Below are 16,882 nucleotides of genomic sequence, written 5' to 3'. Positions count from 1 at the left end.
TTTCCTTATTAAATTTCTAATATATATAAAATATACAGTGATGTAATCCATGGACTTTTTATGGGGTTTTTTTTTGTTTGTTTTATGCACTTTACATCCTAATAGTAGCCCCATTCTTCCTCATCTCTCAGTCCCATCCTCCATCCCTCTCCCCTAACCCCTTTTCTTATTCCTCAGAAATTGGGAGCTCCTCTTCCCATGGACCTCAGCTCATTAAATCACATCAGAATGGAGCATATCCTCTTCTCCTATGGCCTAGCAAGGCAATCTGGCCAAGGAGAAGTGATCAAAAAACTGGAAAGAGAGTTCATGTCAGAGACATTCCACAGTCCCTTTACTAGAGGACCCACTTGAAGCCCAAGCTGACCATTGGCTACATCTTTGTAGGGGGCCAACGTCCAGTTCATGCAAGGTCAGATCCTTTGTTTGTTCTTCTGTCTCAACAGACTCCTCTGGGCCCCGGTTAGTAGGCTCTGTTGGTCTTCTTATGAAGCTCCAGAACCTTTTCCCCTCCCCACCCCACTTCTCCACAAGACTCCCTACCCACTGCCCAGTGTGTGGCTATGAGTCTCAGCATATGTTTTGAAAAGCTGCTGTGTATAGCCTCTCAGAGGACAAATCTGCTTGGCTCATGTCTGTAAGCATAGTAGAATATTGTTAATTGTGTCAGGGATTGCTTTCCTCCCTGGGGTGGCTCTTGGGTTGGGCCAGGGATTGGTTGGACATTTATTCAATCACTGCTCTATCTGCTCTATCATTATGCCTGCACATCTTGTAGATGGGGTGAATTTTGAGTTGAAGATATTGTGGATGAGTTGGTGTTCCCCTCTCTACTAGAAGTCGTATCTAGTTAGAGGGTGTACTCTTCAGTATCTATGACCCTTGATGCCAGGACTTTCTGATAGAGTTTCTCTCATAGCCTCCTGGGAGCCTACCCTAACTTAGGTGTCCTACTTATCAAAGAGATGTCCCTACCCACAGTTTTTCTTTTCTCTACAGGCCTTCTGTCCTCTGGTCCCCACTCTCCTCAGGACAGATCTCCAACCTCATGTCTCTCTGCACTCCCTCTCCTATCTTGTTCCCTTTTATCTTTCTTTACCCTCTACTTTTGTCTTTTCCATTTCCCCTTCTATGTGAGAATTAATCATCCTCCTTTGGATCCTCCTTGTTACTTATCTTCTTTGGGTTTGTGAATTGTAGTATGGTTATCCTGTATTAAATGGCTAAAATCCACCTGTCAGTAAGTACATACATGTGTGTCTTTCTGGATCTGAGTTACCTCACTCAAGACAATCTTTTCTAGTACTATCCATTTGCCTGAAATTTTCATGATGTCTTTATTTTTAATAGCTGAGTAGTACTCCATTGTGTAAATGTACCACAGTTTATCCATTCTTCATTGAGGGATATACCTGATTGTTTCCATATTCTGGCTATGAATAGAGATGTTATACATATAATGGTTCAAGTGTCCTTGTGTGCTAAAGTGTCTTTTGGGTATATATGCAGGAGTTGTATAGCTGGGTAGTGAGGAAGAGCTGTTCCTAATTTTCTGATAAAGCACCAGTTTGATTTCCAAAGTGGTTGCACAAGTATGCACTCCCACCAGCAATGGATGATTGTTCATCTTTCTCCACATCCTCGGCAACATGTGTTGTCACTTGAGTTTTTTATCTTAGTAATTCTGATGGAGGTAAGATGGAATCTCAAAGTCATTTTGATTTGCATTCCCCTGATGACTAAAGACATTGAACATTTCTTTAAGGGCGTCTTGGCCATTCAAGATTTCTCTGTTGAGAATTCTCTGTATAGTTCTGTGCTCCATTTTTTAAATTTTATTAATTTATTCACATTACAACTCAATTGTTATCCCAGGACTTGTATCCTCCCATTCCTCCATCCTTCCTGCTTTCACCCTATTCCCCTCCCCTAGGTCTATGACCAAGGGAGACCTCCTCCCCCACTATATGGTCATAGGCTGTCAAGTCTCATCTTGGTATGCTGCTTATTCTTCCTTTGAGTGCCACCAGGCCTCCCCACCAAGGGGAGGTGGTCAAACACTGTGCTCCATTTTTTTAATTGGGTTATTTTGTTTGTTGGTGATTAATGTTTTGAGTTATTTATATATTTTGGATATTAGCCCTTTATCAGATATAGGATTGGTGAAGACCTTTTCCCAAGCTGTAGATTGTCATTTCATTCTATTGACAGTGTCTTTTACATTACAAAAACCTTTCAGTTTCAATGGGTCCTACTTATTAATTGTTGATCTTAGAGCCTGAGCTATTGGTGTTCTGTTTAGGAAGTTTTCTCCTCTGTAGTTAAGACCAAGGCTCTTCCCCCACTTTCTCTTCTAATAGAATTTGTGTATCTGTTAAGGTTGTTCAACTACTTGGATTTGAGTTTTGTGCAGGGTAACAAATATGAATCTATTTATAATTTTCTACATATAGACATCCTTTACCAAACTCATTCTATGAAGCCACAGTCACCCTGATATCTAAAACACACAACAAAGAAAGAGAGTTTCAGACAAATTTTACTCATGAACATTGATGAAAAAAAATACTCAATAAAATACTTACAAATGGAATTAAAGAACGTATCAAGATCTCATCCACTATGATCAAGTAGATTTCATCCCAGGGATGCAGGGATGGTTCAACATATGAAAATCCATCAATATACTCAACGTTATAAACAAGCTGAAAGGAAAAAAAATCATATAATTATCTCACTAGATGCAGAAAAAGCCCTTGACAAAATATAACATGCCCTCATGATGAAAGTCTTGGAGACATCAGAAATACAAGGCTCATATCAAAGGGCTATTTTCAGAAAGCAGATAGCCAGCTTTAAATTAAATGTAGAGAAACTCAAAGAAATTCCACTAAAATAAGGGACAAGACAAGGCTGCCCTCTCTCTCCATATTTCTTCAATACAATATTTAAAGTCCTAGCTAGAGCAATAAGACAACTAAAGGAAATCAAGGGATAGAAATCAGAAAAGAAGTCAAAGTATTGTTATTAACAGATCATATTATAATATACATAAGTGACTCCCAAAAATTCCACCAGAGAACTCCTACAGCTGATAAACACCTTCAGTAAATTTGTTAGATATAAGACTGACTCAAAAAAAAAAAAACAGTATACAAATGACAGAAAAGCTGAAAAAGAAATTAGGAAAACAACACCCTTCTAATAGTCTCAAATAATATAAAATATCTTGGTGTCATTCTGACCAAGCAAGTGAAAGACCTGTATGGCAAGAACTTCAAGTCTCTGAAGAAAGAAATTGAAGATGAATGACATCAGAAGCTCATTCATTGATTGGATTAACATAGTAAAAACAGCCATCTTACCAAAAGCAATCTACAGATTCATTGCAATTCCCATAAAAATAACAACACAATTCTTCACAGATCTTGAAAGAATAATTCTAAACTTCATATGAAAAACAAATAACCCAAAATAGCTTTTAAAACCCTATGCAATAAAAGAACTTCTGTTGGTGTCTTCACCTCTCACTTTAAGCTATATTTTAGAACAATAGTGATTTAAAAACTCCATAGTACTGATACATAAATAGACTGGTTGGTCAATGGAATAGAATTCAAGACCCAGGATTAAACCCACACACCTATGGACACTTGAATTTTGACAAAGGAACCAAAACCATACAATGGAAACAAAACAGAATCTTCAACAAATTGTGCTGATCTAACTAGATGCCTACTCTACATATGGAAAAATGCAAATGGATCCATCTTTCTCACCCTGTACGAAGCTCAGGAATTTTCTGTTAATGGTATTTTGTTTACTTGCTCTCTTTTCCTGATTAAGAAACCCAGAGGCTTATGAAATAATGAAGACATTCTTATAAATGTTTTTTAGAGTGGATGTTATGTATATTTTACCATAATATTCTTTTGTTTTCCTTAATAACTTCTAAGATAAGATATCAGTAAAATGAACAGCAAAGAGTTCACAACTTGATTGGCAACCATGAGATGAATAACACTGGGAATCATGTGTGCCATTTGAAGACTCAAACCCAGTTACATATCTCCTCCAAGAAGTCAAGACATCTCAAACTTTATCAAGATATCCACCAACCAGGGACCAAGTATTCAAATGTACAAGCCTGTAGTGTCATTTTCATTCCAGTACCACATGTAGAAATAGGTGTGCATGTGCATACTTACACACACACACACACACACGTATATGTATGTATGTGTGTATGTATGTATGTATGTATGCATAAAAATATGTGTATAAATCCATATGGTTTTCTGACATGTATTACTTTTGCAAAGGAGTTGAGTTTGGTCCACAAGTTGGCTGGTTACAATCAATTATAATTCTGCTTCTCTAGGGAAGTAGTAGAATTGCCTCTAAGGAACTCAAAACACTTTTCTGGCCCTAGGGAGTCCTGCACTCAAATGCACACACTCATACAAACGTGTATAAAAATAATAACAATTATTATTGATTTTGATGTTTCATGCCTATAATCTTAGCACTTTGGATACTGGGTCAGGAAGATCAAAACTGAACTCAATTTTTTAACATAGGCATTTAGGACTAACAATTTGTCTCTTAGAAGTGATTACATTGTGTAGCATAAGTTTGGGTGTGTTGTGTATTCATTTTCTTTCAATTATAGAAATTCTTTTTTTTTTTTTTTTTTTTGCCTTGGTCAGTCTTTCCTTCAGTAGAGAGATAATCAGTTTTCATGAGTTTGTAACCATTCTGTTGTTACTATTGTTTTGATACCCAGTTTTAATCCTTGGTGATCAAATAGGATACAGGGTGTTGTTTCAATTTTTATATCTATTGAGACATAATTTGTGTCTGAGTATGTAATCAATTTTGAAGAAAGTTCCATGAGGCTCAAAGAACATGATACATTATTTTGTGTTTGGGTTAAATGTTCTGTAAATATATGAGATTCTTTTTGTTTATTATCTCAATTAGCTCCAGCATTTCTCTGTTTAGTTTTTGTCTTGATGATCTGTCCATTGGTGAGAGTGAACTATTGAAGTCTCTCACTATCAGTACGTGGTTAAGCTATTGTAGTGTTTCTTTTTCAAACACTTATGTTTTGGGCATAGATGTTAGGAATTTAAATGTCCTCTTGGTGGATTTTCCTTTGATGAGTATGTAGTGTCCTTCTCTATGTTTTCATATTAGTTTTGGTTTTGAGTCTATTTTGCCAGATATTAAAATGGCTATACCAGTTTATGTTTAGGTCAATTTATTTGAATATCTTTTCCACCCTAATACTCTGAAGCAATGTCTATACTTGATGTTAAGGTATCCTTCTCTGACACAGCAGTCCTGTTTTCATATCATTCTGCTAGTCTGTGTCTTTTATTAGAAAATTGAGAACATTGACATTAAGAGTTATCGGTAAGCATTGTTTTGGTGGTGGTGGTGTAAGTGTGTGTGTGTGTAAGTGTGTGTGTCTGTGTCTGTGTGTGTCTGTGTGTGTGTTTCCCCTCTTTACATTTGTTGTTCTGAAGCTTTTATTTCTTTTACTTAGGATGTGGTAACTAGCCATTCTAGGCTAAAGTTTTCCTTCTAGTGCATTCTCTAGGGATGGATTTGTCAATAAATGTTGTTTAAATCTGGTTCTATGGCAAAATGTCTTATTTAATTCATCTATTGTTATTTAAAGTTTTGCTCTATATAGTAAGTTGGGCTGGTATCTGTTATATATTAAAGTCTGTAGAACATCTGTCCAGATTTTAGAGTATCCATTTTGAAGTTAGGTGTTATCTTAATGGGTCTGCCTTAATATGGTATTTGATCTTTTCTCTCGAAGTTTTTAATATTCTCTCTTTGCTCTATATATTAAATATTATATGTCAAGAGGATTTCTTTTCTGATCTAATCTATTTGGTTTTATCTATACTTTTTGTACCTTGATAAGCATATCCTTCTTTAGGTTAGGGATATTTTTCTTTCACAATTTTGTTGACAATATTTTCTATACCTTTGACTTGGGTTTCACCTCCACCCTCAATTCCTATTACTTGTAGATTTTGTCTTTTTATAGTGTCTCAGAATGTTTTGTGCCAGAAGTTTTTAGTGCATTTCTTTTGGACTTAACATTTTTTACTAACATATTCATTTCCTTCTATCACGTCTTCAGTGCTGGAGATTCTCTCTTCCATCTCTCTCATTATGTACTATGAGGTTTGCCTCTGAGGTTCCTGTTCAAGTTCCTAAAGTTTTTATTTCCATATTGCTTTCAACTTGTGCTTTCTTTATTGATTCTATTTCCATTTTCAGGTATTGAATAGTTTTACTTATTTTCTCCCACTCTTTGTTTATGTTTTCATAGGTTTCTTTAAGGAGTTTATTCGCTTCCACTTTAAGGATCTCTATCATAGTCACGATGGCTGTTTTACAGCCCTGATCTTGTGCTTTAGCTACACTGAAGTGCTTAGTGCCCACTGTGGTAAGGTTGCTGGGCCCTAGTGAAGACATATCCTCTTGTCTGTTATTGGTTGTGATTTTGTGCTGACATCTAAGCACCTAAGATTGGGGTCTTTGTAATTTTATATGTTGATATGTGGTCTTGTTTTTGTTGTGTGGGTGTTTTGTTCCTCTGTTTCTGATGTCCTTCTTGGTTCCTAGGATGGTTTTTTGCCTAGTGGTTAGTGATCTTGTGGTACCTAGTAGGTCTTCTTCTAGGATCTTGCCAAGGGGTAGCTAATGGAGGCTCTGAATAAAGTGTGTTACTAGGTTTTGGGATCTGACACTCAAGTATGGGCAGGGCTTGGAGGGAGGGAGGGATAAGGGGAGCCACAACATGTAGTCTGCTAAAGAACTGAGCGTGAGACTGGGTAATCTGAGTTGGAGGGCAGGAAGCAGAGTGAAGATCTGTACTTTGCTTACCTGCTTTGCTGTCAGGCTTGCCTTGTGGGTTCTCAGAGAATTCCTGCTGGAGTTTGGAAGTAAAATAACAGAATGAGGAGGAAGGAGGGATGGAGGATAAGACGTGTGTGGTTGACTGGAGATGGGGCCCGAGAGGAGAGGGAGGAAGGCCACAGTAGGTGGTCTGCTACAAAGCTGGGAGTGAGAATGGGAGTTTGTATTTGGAGAACATAAATGAAAGATAAATATCTGTAGGGCTGGAGAGATGGTTCAGTGGTTAAGACCACCGGCTGCTCTCCCAGAGGACCTGGGTTCAATTCCCAGCACCCATATGGCAGCTCACAACTGTCTGTAACTCCACTTACAGGGGATCTAGCACCATAACACAGACATGTATACAGATAAAATGCCAATGCATATAAAATAAAAGTAAATATAATTTTTAAAAAAGATCTGCAGTTAGCCTTCTTACTTTCCTGGCCAGCATGGATAATGAGTGGCTCCCACACTCTCCCAAATGCATTTTCTACCAGATACAAATGATGCTGACCAGATAAAAAGCTATCTGACTGAGCTGACTCTCATTCTGGCACCAAATCATGGTACAAGAAACTTAGGTATCAGTTCATGAATTGGCACTATCCTGGGCACTAGAATCATCAACATCCATTCAATAATATATTACCACAAATCCACCTCTAATTTTCAAGGTAAAGACATTTGCTTACTTCTCCATCTTACTTCCCGTAAAAAGTTTTGATCGATGTTGTGCTGATGGGATTGGAGTGGGATTGGAGATATCCTTTTACTCCCTAAGTACTATGGTCCAATGGCTTGATTTATTGAGATTGACCTGAAAACAGAGGCTGTGAGACTGTGTGCAACAATCACTGTTACTGTGGTGATCCTGGTACTGATTTTAAGACTAAAACTTAGTCCCAATTATTTCTGCTTCCTAAGCAAACAGTATCCTACATGTTATTGTTATTTGAAAACCAGTTATGGTTTTTCTTCACCTTTTACTTTTTAGTGTTCATTAAAGTCTTTTGTCTTAAAGCTTATTAATATTGACATGTTTATGAGGATCTGAGTCTAATATGGACAGACTCAACCACCATCTTACTGAATATGACTAAACTTCCCATATAGCCTGGCTCTGTAGTTGCTTTGAAAGATACCAGAGTGGAAACCACTAATATCTCAGGAAAATATTAGCTTAGCAGCCACTGAAATAACAAAATATAAAAGAACCTTTCTAAAAATAAATCAGTGAAAATGTGCCATTTCCACAGAAATGTCACTATATATTTAACAGCTCCCTAGAAGAGCCCCATTTACAGTTCATGATGTTATTTTATTAAACACAGTTAAGTGAGTGAGGAAAACATGCACAGTTAACAGTGCATGTTCAAGGAAGAGCAACTATTTAACAATGAAGGTTTCTACAGTATAAACATCAATTGGAACAAGTAACAGTCTAGCCAAATTCTCTTGTTTTTAATATGAAAATTCTTTTTTAATCAGAACAGCTGAGGGAGGGACATGAGTCATCTGTGTCACCTCCCTCCACCCCAAGACATGGTGGAAACTGTGAACACATGATTCAGTGTGCATGGGATTTTATACAACAGAAAAGGAAACTTTTGAGATAGAAGATTTTATCTGTAGGTCCGGTCCCAAAATGCTTGATAGTAATGGGGTGAGGGATATGATATGTTGACAGAATTATCAGAAGTGTTCAGGATTCTGTCAGCCCATAGTTGCTATCAGTCAAGTGACCAGCTCACCTAAGGCTTTTAGACCATTAACCCTTTGTTCCAGACCCTGAGGTTAGATATTTTAGCAAATATATTGTTAAACTGGACAGAAGCAAAGCAAACAAATTATGAACAAAGAGATATTGAGGAGAAGCATACAGCTTATCCCAGCTAGAGGAAAAATAGAACAGGAGATGCCAAGGAAATAGCAAGCAGTAAAATGTGTCAGAGCCTATAGTACCAACTTCTTACTGGCAACAACTTCTCTAGCAGTGGGCAATTCTTCCACTGAGTCTCTTTTGGGACAAGTGGATCTCAAAGTGTTAGTCCCCTTTGTCAGCATGCTGGTGTTGGAGGTATGAGGATGGGAAAGCCTTTAGATCCTCTTTAGAAGCAATAAAAATATTGTGTAAAATTTGTATCAAAATTAAAACATTAAAATTGCAAAATGAATACTTTGGAGGTCTGATGTTTTCTCCTTATCCCAATACAGAATGGATGTGGTGATCCATAGAGGACTCAGTGGGACCATAAAGCCTTATGGATGCCACTATTTTTGCTTGTAATATGTGATGACAGTAATGAAGATGGTGATGAGGTCATATGGCATTTGCCTTCTTTATGGTATCATTAACAATTATGGCAGCCAAGTTACATGGTTAATTCCATTTTGATGAGGCCATCAGACAAAGTAGTAACAAATCACATGTTTGCCCTCTGTTCAAGGTGAACTCAGCCCTATGGTAAAGTTAGCCCATATCCAGTCAGGTCATGAGTCTCTAGGGGACTATATGTGGATTTTTATACTCTTTAAAAAGACATATTAGTTAGATAAGCTAGTATGGACGTAGGAAGAAATGATACTTATGACATAGGCAGGTAGGGACAAAATAGAAAAGAAATAAAACAGAAAAAGAAATGTCATGGTCCCAGCTCAAGGAAACAAGGAAACTGAGTCCATAAGTAACTAACAGAGCAGATAGAACCATGGTGCTCAATTTCTTTCAGAGTTAGAGAAAAGATAAAAATCAAGAGATAAAGGTGCTCTGGAGAGCTTCCTTTATAAAGTTACCATCCCTGTTTCAGAATGCTGGAAGGGTTGGGATTTTGAATTCTCCTTTTCCCCACCACAGAGTCAAGAAACAACTCGACCTAGGACAGAAGTTTGGGAGATATTTTGAGATAAATATGCTTCAACCTGGAATGGGAAAGCCAATCCTGTCTTCCAGGATTTTGTGTGCAGAAACCGTACAGGGCAATTTGCTAATATAATATGTTCAGCTTTGATGGGGAGATGGCTTATTACACAAATTAGCATTTGAGAGAGTGTAGGGAATTAGGACCTCAGTCACTAGGCAATCTAATGTCTTGAGGTTTTTTTTAAGGCAATCCAAAAGTGTGTGCAAATTGAGATACATTTTCTTTATGCAGAATAAAGATTAAGCTAGTTTCTGGTAATACGTCATCACCTAAAACAAGAATAAAAGACCAAGAGCTGGAATGGGCATCCCCAATTCTAGTGACCTGGCAGGCAAAGCCATTTACTGGAAACTGGAAAAGGCCTCTGGTGTCCAAAATTTCAGTGACCTGAGAGCCAAAGTCAGAGAGCTGGAAGATCTCTAGAGCCTCGACAAGGGTGTTGGTTTCAGGCTCCTTGGAATGAACCTGGACCTTTCCTTAGTTTCTGTGTTGAATGTACTGTGGTTGAACAATGGCAAACCTCTGCTCTAAAGGTTGAAAGATGGTGAGAGGAAGGGAGATGAGGAAAAAGACACACAGTGAGTTTACATGGCACACCACTAAAGTACAAACACTGTAAAATTCTAGGGGCCTTTGGGACACAACTAAGGGCCATTCAGCCTTTATTGAGCTCAGAAAACAGCCTCACTCTTGATGGGATGGTTATCAGAAAACGGAGCGAGGCAGTTAAAGGAAAATAGGAGAAATTGCCCAGAAAGGGAGGCTATGGTACAGAACTTCAAAACTCCTTCAAGTTTCAGCAGCAAATGTTAATTCAGGATTGATGGAGGTTTTTGGGAAATTAAAGAAAACAGAGGCTATCCTTTACATGAGGAGGTGTTCTTTAATCAAAACAACTGAAGAACTCTAGTCTCCCCTTCAAAGTGCAGACTGTGTACCCCAGCTAAACTCTTAAGGAATTTCTTGGGAAAAACTGAAAAATCTCCATCGAATAGCAGAATTAGAAAAATTCTATATATGTTCAAGACATATGTGTGTCTACAAAAACTGTCTTGGAATAACTTAATCACTTTTTAGGCCACGTGTCATTGAGCTCACCAAGTAATGGAGACTGATTTTGAACTACATAATCTTCCTCCTCCATTACTCAGTTGATGGAATTACAGGCATGCACATCTTCATCCTTCATCTTTGGCTCACTTTGGGGCTAAATACAGGTACAAATAAAAATTAAGACATTAAGCCATTTGCATATTGAACATATGAAAACACATGTATACAGGAAAGAATGAGAAAATTAATAGTTCAAAATGAGAGAATAATAATTAATGAAAAAGATGTAATGAATTTTTTTAGATAGCAAAGGGTATGTGAAAGAATATGAAGGAAGAAATGGAAAAACGAATGAAGTATTATATATTTCTGAAGCCCACCTACAGGACAATGTGAAAGAATGATGCGGTGATTCAGACTTGCCTGATGAGACCTAGTAAAATGTCAAACAACTCGGCATTTGATTCAATGCCAGAAGTTCCACAGGAACTTCAAAGTGCACTTCCAAGGTCTTTCCCCCTCCTCAACATGAAGAGAACGTCTTCTCAGAAGTGGTGCTGGCAGGTGTGGGGATCACTGTGCATGGAAGCACGGCACACAGTAGGACACTTGTGACCTAATCCATTGCTTGACAGATGAGTGTTCAGATCTGGGTCCAAACATGGTTAGAAAGCTTTGCTAAAACTTTGTGAAATAAATGTAAAAATCAGCAAAATGTAAAAATAATCACGATAAGATTAAAATATTGCATAAAGTGAGATCTACATATTCCTGCCAAAATTTCATGTTTTGTTAAAATGGTTCTTTACAGAGAATGATGATCATTTCCATAATCAGGAATGCTTCTATTAGGTAGCTTGAATGTTACATTATTAATATCCCTGGCTGCATCAAGCAGACATTTCAGTTTAGAGTATATTTGACATCCCTTTTTGACAATTTTTGCCTATCATTGATAAGCAAAAAAAGACAGTTATTAAGTGGTATAGAGAAATCTCTCTTCAGTCAGTGAGATGACTCAGCAGCTGAGGCCTTGCCTTACAATCCTGGCAAACTGAGTTGGACCTCCAATATCCATGTAAAAACAGAAGGAAAGAACTGCCTCCAAAATTTGTCTGCTGACCTCCACAGACAAGCCTAGGCATGTGTGCTTACACACACATAATACACACACACAATAGTCACAATGATAATTATTGTTACATTTACAGTCTCAAAATAATATAAGAAATGTTTTTAAAGAGGCAATGAGTGCTGAGAGTGAAAGAAATAGTCTTCCTCAAGAGAAGGTATTGGTATTTCTTGTTTAATACCAAATCATCAGGTCTGAAGTTAGACATACAATTAGGATTACACTGACCAATCAGTTTGCATGTATGTATTTAAGAATATATAGTTTGTATATTGTGTGTTTAATATATGTGTGTATGTGTGTGCATATATGTATAGATAATGTATATTGCTATATATGTATAGAGATATACATATATATCACCAATTAATGGGAAAAGAGGCTATGAATAGGAAAAAGAGAAAAGAGAGGTATCCGGAAGGTTTGGAGGGAAACAGGGAAAGAGAGAAATTATGTAAATTAAAATCTCAGGAAAAAAGAAAGAAATACCAGCTACACACAATAAGGAATTCAAGTTAAATGACCCAGGTACTCACTAAACAGCCCAACAACAATAAACTCAGAAGGAAAAACAGTTTTCCTCCAGAACACAGAAAATCATATACATAAAAATATTCAAATGTGGGCTTCAAGTCTAATTCTGTAGAAAGGAATTGCTTACCAGCTGCCAAGCACTGGATTCAATACCCAATATTACCAAGATAAAGTAAGATAAGATAGTGAAATCTTACAGAGGTTAAAAAAAAACAACTATTAGAGACAGCTCCTAAGAAAACTCATTCATTGAACTGAGCAAAGAACAATTTGAGGTAGATAAAACTGCTTTTGTGCAGGTTCTTTATAATTAAAATGTGAATACTATAGAAATTTTCGCTTTCTCCACAGCTTTTTTGAATGCACCTTTGACCTCCTTGTTCCTCAGGCTATAGACCAGAGGGTTCAGCATGGGGATGACCATGGTGTAGAACACGGATGCCATCTTGTCAGTGCCCATGGTGTGACTGGAGCTGGGCTGTAAGTACATGAAGATGCCTGACCCATAGAAGATGGAGACTGCAGTGAGGTGGGACGCACAGGTGGAAAAGGCCTTCTGGCGTCCTTCAGCTGAACGCATCTTCAGAATAGTGATGAATATGAACAAGTAGGAGATTGTGATGACCCCAATAGAGAACAGATCATTGAAACCCACCACGAAGAAAATCACCATCTCACTGACAGAGGTGTCTGAGCATGAGATGGATAGGAGAGGAGGGGCATCACAGAAGAAGTGATCTATAACATTGCACTTGCAGAAAGAGAGCCTGAAAATGTTCCCAGTGTGGATGGAAGAATTCAGGAAGCCACAGACATAGGAACCTATGGTCAGACAAGCACATGTGTTTCTGGTCATGGTGGTGGTGTAATGCAGAGGCTTACACACTGCTGCATAGCGGTCATAAGCCATGGCAGCCAGGAGGAAACTTTCTGTCGTTATAAAGCCCACAAAGAAGAAGAACTGGGTGCCACAAGCATTGTGGGATATGATTTTGTCTGTTGAAAGGAGACCTGCCATTACTTTGGGAGTGACAGATGAAGAATAACCAAAGTCCACCAGAGATAGGTGACTGAGAAAAAGGTACATGGGGGTGTGAAGGTGTGAGTCCAGCAGAATTAACCCTATCATGCCCAGGTTCCCAAGCACAGTGCTGAGATAGATGAGAAGGAAGACAATGAAGAGTGGTACCTGGAGCTCTGGGTCATCGGTTAAGCCTGCAAGAACGAACTCACTCACAGCTGTACTGTTCTCCATTGGGGCGTTTGTGGCTCCCCTGTAGCGAAGAGAATTGAGGTCAGAATGAGAATGGAGAGGAAACTGCTGATCCATGTTTCTTGTCCTCCCCATGCCTTCTTTCAGTGTGGAAATGTTTCCTTCCAGCGTTCTGATCTAAGCAAGTTATGGAAGCAAAATTAAAAGTTTAAATTAATGTTAGATCATACTGTGTTCCAGAAGAGAAGAAGTGCCTCAATCTAGTAATGCCATAGATGACTGAGTTGAGAGAAAAAAAAAATCTACCATGAGAATATTAGGTAAGTTTGTCACTGGAAAAATGTCAAAAATCCTTTCTAACTTTGAGGGGAGGCATCCCTTATTTTACACCACAATAACCCAATGTCTTTATTCCTTCCATATATTGTAACAAAATGCCATAAACTTGACAGAGTATAAGCATCACAAATTTGCCATGCACTCTCTGGACAGCTGAAAACTCCAAGATTAAGGCATTGGCAATCCATTGTCTGCTCATGACGTAGTTCTGCTCTCTGTTCACAGGGCAAAAAATACAAGTATCTCTCCAGCGTTTCTCTCCTCAAAAATTAGTCTCATTCATAAGAGCTCTTTCCTCATGTACTAACCATCTATCTAAGACTCCACATTATGATCCTCACTTTGGAAATACCAAAAACAACATAAAAAATTTACAGAACAAAACAATCAGACCATGGCTGGTGCCTTAGTTTGAGCAGGACCCCTGGGCCCAAATCTGCCTATCATAATGTTCTACTTGTAGGTTTCTAGGACCCTCTGGATCCTTCTACTTTGCTATTCTCCCATGCTTCTCTCATTTAGAGTCCCAATGGGATGTCCTCCCCTCTGTCCCAGTTTGCTGGTAAGTGAGGCTTTCGTGGGACATGCCCCTTGTGCTAATATGCAGATATAAGTGAGTATATACCATTTGAGTCTTTCTCCTTCTGGGTTAACTCACTCATTATGATCATTTCTAGCTCAATCCATTTATCCACTGGGTTAACTCACTCATTATGATCATTTCTAGCTCAATCCATTTATCCATCAGCCAAGGACAATACAGGCAGTAAACTTTAAACCCCTACCCAGATCTAGCCAATGGTCAGAACATTCTCCACAGTTGAGTGGAGAGTGGGATATGACTTTCTCACATACTCTGGTGCCTCATATTTGACCATGTCCCCTGGTGGGGGAGACCTGGTGGCACTCAGAGGAAGGACAGCAGGTTGCCAAGAAGAGACTTGATACCCTATGAGCATATACAGGGGGACGTAATCCCCCTCAGGAACAGTCATAGGAGAGGGGAATAAGGGGAAAATGGGAGGGAGGGAAGAATGGGAGGATACAAGGGATGGGATAAACATTGAGATATAACAAGAATAAATTAATAAAAAAATATTAAAAAAATAAAAATAACAAAAAACAATCAGGCCATAAAAATGAACTTTATAAAAATGAAGTGAAATTAATTAATTTCACTTCTTTTTTTTTCATTATTCTCATTGTGTCAAGATATGTGTCATATGATAACTAAATGTGCTTAAATACAACCTGGTTTGTCACAAATAATCTCATGGTATTATGTAGTTCATGTGACATTCAGTTTATCACATCAGAAAAGGAAAGAGAAAATCATGTACAAGGAGTAAGGCATCACGAAAATAATGGTGCATAATTTTTACCACGTTAGTAGAGGTTTTAGCTTTTACACACAGGTGTGTTCAGTTTATCCAGAACAGAGTGGTCAAGAAACCCTTTGGTCCTTAAATGTTACTCACCTGTATAAATACTGCAGGTGAATGTATTTCAATTTTTCAAACAGTTGGTTTACATATGAGATCAAGCTTTAAACAAATGTCTCAGTGAGAAAAAATAACTTGTTTTATTCTTTGCTTAAAAGGGAGTAATTGAAGGATACACATGATTTGACGAGAAAAATGAGTAAAATGAGAAGGGACTTTAACTTGGAGTGAGGGAGTAGGTGGGTAAGACAACACTAAAAATGTCTATAAAAGCCATAAGGAATCACATTGTTATTTACTTACATAAAATTGCATATAATACATATAATCTCTGTGTACATATACATATATAGTTTAAATAAAATTATTCCACTTGAGTCACTATTGCCTCTCCCAAGAACTATATACTATAACACAACAAATACAACAACAAAATACCAGACTTGTAGTCAGCAGCTCCCTAATTGGACTTAAGGCCAACTCAACAGTAGGGAAATCATATCTGCTGCTGCATACCTAGCTGAAGAAACTGCCTGGAGACAGTAAGATCATGAGTCTTAAAACGAAACACATTAACCTAACTGGCCTTAAATTTGCACCAATCCATTTACTCTTACTCCAGAATACTAGGATCTCAGCATGTCATACCATGTGTGGTTTCTAAACCAACTTTCTTATGGACTGAAGCATTATATAGTTTACCTCTCAGGAAAAACGTTTTTAAAAATGCAAAACATCCGATCAAAATGTTATCTTTTCTCATACCATTGCATCCTTCAAAGAATAACACAAGGTCTGAGGCTTTCTTGATTTCCTATCCACTTATTCATCTTCCAACATCACTATACAAATTCTACTACTTTGTTATTGCAAAAATGTTTAATTTTATGTCAATTTAGTATTTTATATGCATACAAGTCATAATTGATCAGGACTGGTTATACAAGCAATTCATTTAATATTAACTTTGTTCCTGTCATCAATCAAAAAACTGCTACATTATCATCAGGACTTATGAGTTACAAAAGTGATTAGCTCCAATTCACAGGTATTGAAACTGAAATGGATTCACATTGAATCATATGTGAAAGGTAAAGAAAGTAAGAAGTAAAACCTAAAAAACAAGCTCTTCCAAAATTGAATCTTAGATTCCCATCATGAAGAAATATTGTTTTAAACTTTTTACATATAATCTAAACTTAGTTTAAGAAAATAACTCATTTGACTGGCTGGTGTTTGTATGAGTGTTAAACATATTGCTTAAAATCAGTATGAATAGTTGAAAATTATGACTGTGAGAAGTAAATCTAGTGTGATCTTA

General features: G+C 37.5%; 1 protein-coding gene across 1 annotated transcript; it reads right to left on the bottom strand.

The window, feature by feature from the left end:
- Positions 1-12,877: 12,877 nt before the first annotated feature.
- Positions 12,878-13,822, bottom strand: LOC127189390 (olfactory receptor 5B12-like). Its single transcript, XM_051146190.1, has one exon. The coding sequence runs from the start codon at positions 13,820-13,822 to the stop codon at positions 12,878-12,880; it is 945 nt and encodes a 314-aa protein (XP_051002147.1).
- Between the last annotated feature and the right edge of the window lie 3,060 nt (positions 13,823-16,882).

Source organism: Acomys russatus, chromosome 5, assembly GCF_903995435.1.
Source record: "Acomys russatus chromosome 5, mAcoRus1.1, whole genome shotgun sequence".
NCBI classification, from domain to species: domain Eukaryota; kingdom Metazoa; phylum Chordata; class Mammalia; order Rodentia; family Muridae; genus Acomys; species Acomys russatus.
This window is presented reverse-complemented; position numbering and strand designations above follow the sequence as displayed.